Here is an 11,032-nt window from a genome sequence, read left to right as displayed (position 1 = left end):
ACAATAAAGATGGAACATGCTTATTTCATGCATCTCTATCAATGTGGAGATGATGAATAGGAAGCAATTAGTGACCATTTCTCAGAACACTACAATTACCAAGTCAAGTTATTTAGTACTACTCTTAGAAGCATAGGAGAATAAATATTTTTACATACTTCATTGATTATTTTGCCACAGGAGACTGGGCTGACCAGAAACATGAGCAAGAAAGGAATAAAACAACTCTATGGACAATACCTCAATTGATGGACTTTAACATAATTCATGCAGCCTCTAATTTTGCCAGTGCTTTGACTGTAGGCTATGGGAGTGCATCACCCTACACTTGTCCTGCTTTTACATCTATCACTGCTTCCATAGTTGTAGACAAAGGAGACCAAGCAGATTTTTAATCTGACAGATTGAAACCACTCCTGGGATTTTCTTTAACATTCTTAAAGTACTACTCCATTCTGGAAAAATGCCCCCTTCCTAGGAAAAAAGGGACGATCAGAGTATTCATGCTTTCCCAGCTGGCAATATTTCTTGCCTGCAGTGGAGTCTTACAGGCAGTGGCTTTCAATTAGGGAACACCACAAACTTTTAGTCACGTGCTACCCATTTTTCAGATTAAATTGGCTGGTTGCATGCCCCAACACACTAAGGGGAGCTGGTAAATTTGCCACCAAGATGGGACTCACAACTTAGACTATACCAATGGAAGCTGATGCCACCCCTTTATTAAACTAACTCACCAACTCTAAAGAGCAAGAGGGTTGCAGTCATATCATTACTATCAAGTATATGGCTGAAACAAAACATTCACACACTAAAGAGCTTTTCAGGTCAAGCCTGTGTCTCACCAAACCCTGACAACTTTTTCCCCACTGACTGCTATTTATCACATTGACAATAAATGTTAATTCCCCATAAACATTTCCTCCCTACCAGAATGCACACCAATTATCAGATAATTTCTATTCAAATACAAAAGCTGCTGCAAAACCTTTCTATCAGAACACTATAGAAAACACCAACTCCAGAGGATTCCTTTGTTTTGCCTAGACATGTACCACTGCAGAGCCAGGCAGCCTGCCCCCTCCCAGACACCTCTGCTATCTCCCCCATCATCCACCTACATATGGACTCATCATGTCTACACAGGGAACCAGAAGCAAACAGAACAATTTGCATTTAGTTCTCCCTCACGTAATTTCTTTAAGTCTTACCAAGAAGTACTCCCTATCCCTCCTCTTCAAAAATCCAGTGGCAGTTTTCCCAAACAGTAAAGCAAGATTTTGTTTGGTTCCCCTCCTTCCCAACTCCCCATCAGGATCTCCATTTTTGTATGGATATACTGGATTTTGTGTGGGAGAAATGCAGATGACCAGAGGTTATTCCAAAAGTCTGGTCATTTATTTTAGTTGAGTCACTTATGTGAGATGCATTGATATATTTTAATGAATCTAAGTAAAGGCTTAAAAATTCTTGCACAAATTCTTCCTTTCAATATACATATTACTTCTCACTTTGACTCCAGTGAGAGCACTCTAAAGGGAAAATATAGCCCCACATCAGCCTAATACTATATTCACTGCCCTTTAAAGTACAGTAGAAAAAATAATAGTCTTACGTAGAAACTGACTTGCTTGATCTATTTCTTCTTTCTAGTTCTCAGATTTTAGATTTGTGTCCTCCTTGCCTTACATTTGCTCCTACAAATGATGTGCTCTCGAGCTATTTCCCATTACATACTTCCTTCATTCTTTTCAATATTGAACCATAGTGACTGCATTCCACCCACACTACACAGTTTCTTTGAGGCCTCATCTTTATTATGTCCAAACCCAGTACACACACTAGGTTTTAGCTAATTAGTATTTTACAAAAATCAAAGAGTAAGGAAGATATACAGATATTATGGAAGCTCTTTGGAGAAAAGAAAAATACCAGTTACCACGTGGTTCATACTCCTGAATAGGAAAGTGCAGAGGTTTTCCATTGACTCTTTACATAGGTGATGAGCACCAGTCCCTTTCCGACCCCACACCAGAGTCTCTGGCATACAATGTTTGTAACAATCCTAAAAAGTTGCTGCAAGCCAGCAATACCTGACACCCCTTTACCAGATACAGACATGGAAGAGCCTCTGGTAACTCTTTCAAAGCGACCTTTCTACATACATAAGCCCAAAGTGGTACATCTCGTGAGAGCAGCTATCACTGGATCAATGCTTTGAACAGGAATGGAACAAACAACATGCAACAAGGTAATTCAGCATATTCCACTACTGATCAAACCATTTTCTCTCAAAAAACAGTTTTTCCTCAGTCATTCATACTCAGAGAATGGTTTGTGAACTACTTAATTTTCTGAAGTATGCCTCTGAAGGTGACAGAGAGCTCTCATGAACCTAGGCTATCAATCAAAGCATCTCAAACACCTGCCAATGTCCTGGGTCCAGATCATGAAGGTTCTTTGTAACAAACCTTGCCAAGGTCACAGACACGTGTCCTAAGGCTGCATGACAAAGACATGCTGCAAGTGCTCATACCAAATGGGTTTCCCCTCCCATCATACAGAAATTGAGGAAGAGCTCTGCAGTGGCAGAGCTATCCAGGGGCACACACAACTCCTCCCACACCACTTCCAGCTGAGCAGCAGCGATGCCACATGGACCTCTGACCGAGGCAGCATCTGACCCACCACACTTGATATATAGAGAACACAGAGGGGAAGCAGAAAAAGGCACAGAGACCAACTGAGTTCCCCTAAGGTTTCTTGAGCTGCTCAAGATCCAAATACCAAGGGGTAGATTCTCAGCCCTGTGTTGACAGCCTGTCTCCTGGGCTTTCCTATTTCTGTTTCCTTCCCAAAACTGTTAGCCTGTTTTTTCACAAGTCTTTTCAATAGTTCTCTCCACTGACATATTCTGGATATATTCCAGTCTAAATAAGAACAGTTTACTCCCAGTTTGGTGGTTGGAATTTTTATTTTTTAAATTATTGAAGATTTAGGGCACTGTGCATGTCACCTTGAAGTGATTTCAGAGTCATATATAGACCAGAGAAAAGCCTGCTGAGAATAAACCTGATGTAAACCAAATTGCACCTGAACCAGCAACACGCTGTTTTAAATGACATATGGCTGCTCTGCAGAACACGATGCAGACCTTTCAAAGGGCTGGAAGCTGAGGAATTAGAGCTGTGCATCTAACAGATTACTGTGGTTGCTCCATTTTAAAAACAAGAATGAAACAAGGTTGATGCCAGTTACATCTAGTTTTAGAACCAGTACTGGTGAGCCATTTACAAGGCATGCAGAGAGAAACTGCAGTTTAACTTCAGAGAAAAGTATCTTTAAAAGAACAGAAACGTTTTTCTTGGGTCAAGCTGCTATAGTTTACAGCAAGAGCAGAATTACATAAAGTGACTATCAAAAACTCTCAACAGCAGTTTTTCTTTTGAATTCACTCCAAACTAATAAATCCACTGTGGTTCTGCTTCCTCTGTTCACTCTTACCTAAATGACAAGTTTTGTCCACGTGCCATGGATAAGTATAGCATAGTGTCAAGGAAATGACAGAAGCAGCCTAAGTTCTGCCAGACAAATCACAGTAGATGGGACATTATTTTTTTATTTTGCTTATTTGACAGTGCCATCTGTAACTCCTGCCAATTGTCATGAGCTACTCAGGGCAACTGATCTCCTTTTGTTGAGAAGGAAAAAAAGGGAGCGAAAGAACTAGCCATCAGAAAGTTGACACTTAGGGCACCCATTTTTATACAACTACCAAAACACTCCTACCTGCAACGCAGAAGAGACAAAATGCCAAAGATAAGATACATGAGGGAGTCAACAGACTGAAAAAAGTAAATTCAGGAGAAGATTTGCACACGACTGTTTGTGATCCAAGGAAGCATTGCAATTGCATACGACCTGCTTTGTTCTTAAAGGCACTTAAGTGGAACATCAGTTTTGGAAACAACAGGCTCAGGTGGCTGGACACACGTGATCTTATACACACACAGCATGAGATGTTAAATAGGACTGAAACCATTTCGCCCTTCTTTTTGGAAAAATAACACTCCAACTTCCTCCATGCCACATCAACAAAGGCCACTGCAGTCCAGCAAACAGGAGAAATTTAAAAGAGAAATACATAGCTGTGCATGTCTTAATACTGATTGTTACAAGGGAAACTAGCTGATGAGTTCAAGTTCCTTAAATATTGTATGAAAGGGAGGAAAAGAAGGAACCCCTCCTAACAGCAGCATTGTCAAGGTATGAAAGATGCTCTTCTCTACTAATGTAGCAAGTGCTAAAAGGTGGATTTGGTCTCAGAGTTTAATTCAACACATGAGCAAGTTTTATGTTGTATGCACAAGACCACAGTAGGAGGGTCTGAAGTGTCAGAGCGTTCAAGGTCTAGTCAAATGCAGCATTCCTACCTGACTTTTCCAGTCACACTAATTAAATTTAACCAGATTTTTGTTCACAAGTGTCTCCTAAACTTTCAGTTACATTCCTGCATGCCAATATCTTTTGCACCTCCCTCTGCTCAAATCGGGTATTCATCCTCAATAGAACATTTTGCAAGTAGATCAGGGCAGCAGTACTTTCTGCTTGTCTCAGGAGTCATAAGACATGACACAGGGAAGTGTGAGGCTTCTAACACTAGCTCTACAACTAGTTTTCACATGTGTCAGAGTACATTTTTCAAATACTGCTTAAATTTAGGCAGGTACATATCTATAACTAGTATTAGCTGCATATGCTTAACTACTCTAAGAGGGGACTTCAATACACCAAAACCTGTTTAGCCCTGCTGTCCAAGGATGTCTGCAGGAGAACCACATTCTAAATTTGAGAGTGTGTTCAGATTCAGCATGTGTGTTTGAAGCACTTAGCCTTAATTCCTTCTTCCTGCAAACATTTTTTTGACTAGTCAAAGTGAAAAAAAAAATAATAAAGCACAAGCCTTTGTCATACAAGCTGTGATGGACAGTATCCCTTTGGATTCTCTCTTTCTCCATGACAGAGAAAAATTTAGAGGAGTTACCACTCTGCTGCAGAAATTCATCACAGAAAGATGCCTCCATGGGAAAGGTGGCATATTTAATTCACTGGAATTAAAAATTATACTTAAATAAAAGAGATTTTTAAAAGTCTCACTCAAACTGCCAGAATAATATCTTAGATGATCCTACAGAGCATGTTATAGTCCTCCTTGAGCTAGGAATAACAGACAAAATACTGCAGGAAAACTAACCTGTTGCTTTCTGCCCCAATGTCAGAGAAGTTATCAGTCTTGTCAGAAATGTTATTGGATCATACCGTAGAAGTTGAGAATATTAAAATACCAGAGCAGAGATTTTATATTAAAGACATTGCTCATGAAATTACTTGCTGCACATTGGCAAAATCTGGAAGCCCTGTGGGCTTTTTCCTTTAAAATGATACATCTGATTCTGACAGGAAGAAGATTACAGAAATTATGTACAGACTAATTTCCAAGTAATAGCAAAACCATGAGTCATGCTCAAAAACAAAAATCCAAGTACAACAACCTTTGCAGATTATATCGAACGAGCCGATAAATGAAGCATGAGTAGATGAAACTCCCCATATGGAAAAATAAATACAGGTAGTGCAGAAGTCACATCTGAGTCTGCACAGGCAATGCTCCAGTGCATTAATGTTTTCATTTAAATCAACTTGGAGCAGCTTGTTTCTTTGAAGCATTACCAAGAACTGTGTGAATTCTCATGAAGCCATTGGGTACAGAGAGATACTAAGAAGCACCAGTGGGTTCAGTTAAACCTGAAGTCAGTATGTACATTGAGTCAACTACATTAGGAAAAATTAGAACTTTTAATATGCAGAAGCAAGTGATTCTTAACGACTCAAGAGCAGCTATGGGCTAAACATATAAGTTCCTTTTTGAAGCAGTTCTTTAAAGAAAATATTTAAAAAGCCAGGATAGCAATCTGGGAGAAGCCTTGCAGGTCACCTCCCTCTGCATGCATTCTTAGAGTGAAAGATTGGCATAGAAATATTGAGAGAAGCATCGTAAAACACAGGTCCTCCTCCTCAAGTCACACAAGCCAGCTTCCATATCAGGAACCTTCATCTGCTTCTACAGAAGCAGCATTAAAAGAATTCTCTTAGTCTCCTCTCATCACACTGTCACTGAAAAAGTGGTACATGTTTGAATCAACCTCTCCAAGCCTGCCTGTCAGACCCTCTAAAACACTGCCTCCAATTAGTGTCAGAGTGCTCTTTATGTGCTTCGTGGCCTTTATGACAAAGGACCAAGTTGACCACAACAGGTCAAAGCAGCAAAAATACAGAATGCCTGACTACCATGAAGAGTTCTGCACCCAGGTTCCTTCCCATCCTACCAGGATGGCCCAAGACCATGGCTTCAGCCTGTTGGTAAGAGAATTTTTTTTTCACCAGTCCTCGTTTTCTGCTCTTCTATTAGTACTTTCCCTTGAATATATGAAAGTCTTTTTGGACCAATAAAGCATGAAAAATTGGTCTAATTTTGTAACCCAAGTTTCTATTTGGTGCAGCTAATTCTGTTTCTCTAGTGCATGACACACTCTGAATCTCATATGATAAAGCAATGTACCTTAATGGTCTTAAGCTTACCATCATGCACTGCATAAAGATAGAGAGCATTGTATTAAAGTTATTCTTTCCCTTATGTTAGAAATCACACATCAGTATCACAATCCCTCTTTCCAACCTCTCATTAAAAATATTGTGGGTTTTTTTTGCTGGATAAACCTTCTATTAATGACATTTTGATCCATCACTAGGGACTCTGCTAATGGACTTCCTTGTTAAAAAGCATGAATAATCTGAATTAGTCTATCTGACCTCCACCTCATTTGCTTGTTGAAGATCAGCTTGCATACCTAGAAAGTGGGTAATATACAGCACACCATTGCAACAAACATTGTCTGAGATGCTGCCTCAAAATCAAGTAATAAACTGAAGGAATACATTCAAGTAATTGTGGTATATAATTAGTTTGTTTCATGAAGAGTGTGGGCTGTATCAAAAATAAGTGTTGTTTTTATCTAGACAGAGTTTAAAGGGTAGGTATTCTTAGAGCAGCTGACTGGGAACATTCCAGCCGAGATGAACTCTGAACACAGAGACAGGTCTATCATTTACTGTAATGAAAAGTCATAAATGTCTCTATTAAAGACTTATTTCCTGCATAAAGAGGAATAAGGGACTGAGGGGTCTCATAGATGAATACAGAAGGAATAGGCAAGCTATTTTTTTTTTAATGAAATATTTCCAGACCAAGCACTGAACAAAGAGTCAGGTCTGAAGTCCCCAACTGACACTGATGCCGATGCCAGCTTGAGCCACACTTTGGCCAAGTGTGGCATTGCCCTCTGTATGGAAAACATTCGATTCAACTACCACAACAGCAGCAACAAAACTGAATTTAAAAAAAAGTAAAGGTAAAGGCTGCCTACTGAGCTCTTCTTAGGCTTTGAAATTATGTAGCTTTGCGGTGCCAAAACCTTCCACTAACCCTGCCATCTCCCACCCCTCCAAAAAACCAACCCCAAACCAAACCAGATCTGTTTTGTTGTTAAGATTGTTTCCTCTAACAAGATTCCAACATATTTAAGAACACATTCCTAAACAAAAATATATTTAATAGAACTAAAGTTATCAACATTCCACAGCAGCACCTGCCATGAGCACCAAGGCTACTGGCGGATGGGTGTGAGTGATATTTTAGAGCATGACCTGTACCAGGCAACTTTTGCCTCTACGTGTAAGGCTTCCAGTAAATACATTCACTAATGAGAGGGACAACATGAAAGATAAAAATTTACCTTAAACTCTAAGGGAATGAAGTCCACAATATTTTTGGATCATGCTCAAGATTTTCAGAGTTAGCTTTTGGTGGCCCCTGCCAGAAAGTATCTGTGGATCTCTGGGGTCTTCTGGAGTAGGAAAGCAGAACTTTTACCTCATGGGGATACTGGCAAACTGCCTTCCCAGTCCTTGAAATGACCCAAGAATTTTATAGAAGGTGCAGCCGTAGGCGGGTGCTCTTTACTCTGAGCCATAATTTACCAGCTATAAGTAATTTAGCCACATGCTATAAAGTTATCCTGTTTGTTGACTCTGTGGTCGTACTGACTGCCCAAGCAGCTCATCGCAGCTGCTGCCTTGCCAGCACATAATTGCCCACTATTTGCAAGTTTTATACAACAAAGGAGAAAAGCAAAGAATTAATATTGCCCTAATGAAAAGCATTTTAATGCACTGTCATTACATTCAGCCATTTTCCTTTAGCTGCATTAAAATCCCACAGATTTTAAGTCTTTTCTGATAATTTCACGTTACACATTTTTGCCCTTAATTATTTACAAAAGAAACACGTATGGCTTTTCCCCTTGTAATTAAGGGAGGGAATCATTTATTTATCTAAATAATACCTCTCACCCACACACTGAACTTATGACTCAGGGAAAGTATATTCCTTCCCAAGCTTCCAGTGAAACCAAACGGGCAACTCCAGGTTGGATTTTTTTAAAACGCTTTTTAAAATAAGCAAAAAACCAAAAACCAAAACACAAAGCAAGCAGGAATTCACTTTCAGGTAAGAGAAAGGCCTTGATAATCTAGAAATAACTTTACAAATTAGAATTTATGAGGTACAACCTCAGGGATGCCCAGCAAGGGGCATCCTCAGGCCCAAGGTGGCACCTGAGAGGAAATGAGGGGCATGGCTGGAGCCAGTTCACCACTGAGGGGACCCTGGACCTACCAAGGGTCAGGTCACCACCAAAGTGGTTGTTGTCACTGTGAAACATGCAGCAAGCCCAAGGTGGTCACTTGGGAGGTAAGCAGGGGTCAGCAGCACGGGGAGATGGGCCCTGGGCGGTCAGGGAGGAGGCTGCGGGCAGGCAGGGGCCAGTGCCACAGTGCAGGCAGCGCCGTGAGGCCCCTGGGCCACAGTGGCTGCTGCTGTCACACCATTAGTCATCATGTGCCCAGTACAGTCTCTGCACAACACACCTGCCACTGCTGCAGGTCCAAGGACACATTTTTGGCCCAATGTATTTGAAGTATCAGAGAAATGTTGGTCTCAAAACATTCAGTAAAGATATAATCTGGTAACAGACTCATTTTCTGTGTCTTTTCTGTATTTGTTTTTATTATGAACCTACAAACAAACCCTGTCATGACTGTGCTATATTCTGATAAAGTTGCTCTTTTCAGCCTGGAAAATCACAGCTAATTTTTTTCCTTCAAAGAGCACAGTCCCCAGTTCCCACAGACTGTAGGTATGGAAAGGAATCACACTCACTTTTTTATATGTAGAGGGGGACACAACCCTGGAGTGACAGAGAAGCTGCTGGGAACCCAAACACTGTCACAGTGAATTGGGAATACAGGATCCCTGTTCAGATCCCAAGCAAAGCCACTGGACAAAGCAGAGAATACGCAATCTAAGACCCAACCATTGGGAAGGGAACTGGAGGCTTTGGGAATGAACTTTGAGAACCGTTATGTACACCTGCTTGCAAAGATACACTGCTGCACATCATGAGTCTCTACTAAGGAAAGTAGGACTCTTTGGGATGAGGGTGGTGGGTATGTTAAACATATGTCCTTTTCCTCCATATATAGAACAAATTTTTAAGCTCTGTTTTATGGTCCTGCTCATGTGAAAAGAAGTGATTTGAAAAGAAAAAAACCTTAAATAAGAACTAGATCAGATGTATATTCAATAGTTATTCCTACTAGAAAGTGCTGAGAAAATAAATTGATACATACATACTTCTGCAAAAATTCCAACTAGGACAGTTTAGGTTTTTCCTGTTAGTAAGAACACTGTATCTTATGTCCATTAACTTTAGAACACATTTAACATAACACAGGTCATCTATCACTAATCTTGGTGCCATAGTAACATAAGAAAACCCCCAAAAACAATGTATGTGCTGGAACTGTCAAAGTCAGGCAGCTTCAAGAGTCCTCAGCAAATACCTAGTTGCAACTTCCATCCTACTCCTATTGCCTCAATGGTTGGACAGGCCAGCTTGTTGTGGCTGTGACTTGCTCAGCTCTCAGGCTCTCGTTATCTTACCTTAAAAAGAACCCAACACCCTCATAATACTCACTGTAGTATTCGGTTTTGAAGAGATATACAGCTGTTTTCAGTCTAGTTATTTCTAAGGAACTTAGTTTTGGCTATAGCAGATGTTGGCTCTGATTCTGTAAGCTTACACACCCAAAGACAATGAAAACTTCAGACAGGTCAAGAATTCAGAAGACAGTCACAAAATAACTAAATATCCATAGTACCAAGTTATGACTGAGCAGAGAGACCAAGTAATGGTTACTGGGATGCAAGCAACTGAGATGTGAAAACTATCCATCTCAACATTTCCTCTGCAAGTGTTCCATAAGCTGGGGGAGATTGGAGCTCTGCCTAACAGGATTTGGATCTCCATAAACCCAACCTAAATAGCAAAATAAGTACTCCATATGAGGCTATTATTTTAAATATTTTATTATAAAAGTTATTTGAATTGTCATTTGCTAGAATTCTGCTCTTACAGAGGCAAGCCTCAATTGGAGCAAACACAAGGAAAAGAGAACTTTGCTTAAATATCTTGGTTTCCTTCAGATCTGATCTTGCAATCCTAAACTCATACTTCAGTCATTTAATACAAATGAGATTGTTCTATTTCTATGAAAGGTAAATAACACACAGCTGAACTGCTAAAGAAACCCATGAGGTCTTAAACACCACCAGCAACAGAGGAGTGTAAGAGCAGGGCTGGAAGCATGATACTGACAGAGCTGTTTAATAAACACTTCTGTGTAATGTCAAGACAGCATGGTGTGTTCCCTATTCTGCTCCAAGGTTTCTGATTTGTTTTTTTCCTGAAAGGCTCAGCTTCTGATACAAGACATTAATTGAGAAAGTTAGCTTTCATCAAAAACAAAACCCACTGAGTTGGGGTTGCTCACCCTGGAGAAGAGGAGGCTCCAG

The 11,032-nt window shown here is 40.2% G+C and overlaps 1 protein-coding gene across 1 annotated transcript in view; it reads left to right on the top strand.

Annotated features, from left to right (window-relative positions):
- Window positions 1–6,343: 6,343 nt before the first annotated feature.
- The window catches only part of SPHKAP (SPHK1 interactor, AKAP domain containing), a gene marked incomplete at its 3' end in the record, with an annotated part of 98,215 nt that continues 93,526 nt past the window's right edge, over window positions 6,344–11,032 (top strand). The window contains exon 1 of the mRNA XM_084267472.1: window positions 6,344–6,420. Within this exon, the coding sequence (XP_084123598.1) occupies window positions 6,350–6,420 (71 nt within the window). The 5' untranslated portion in view covers window positions 6,344–6,349. The remainder of the gene's footprint in view (window positions 6,421–11,032) is intronic.

This window comes from Gallinula chloropus (genome assembly GCF_964237585.1).
Source record: "Gallinula chloropus genome assembly, chromosome: 8".
Classification (NCBI taxonomy): Eukaryota; Metazoa; Chordata; class Aves; order Gruiformes; family Rallidae; genus Gallinula; species Gallinula chloropus.
This window is presented reverse-complemented; position numbering and strand designations above follow the sequence as displayed.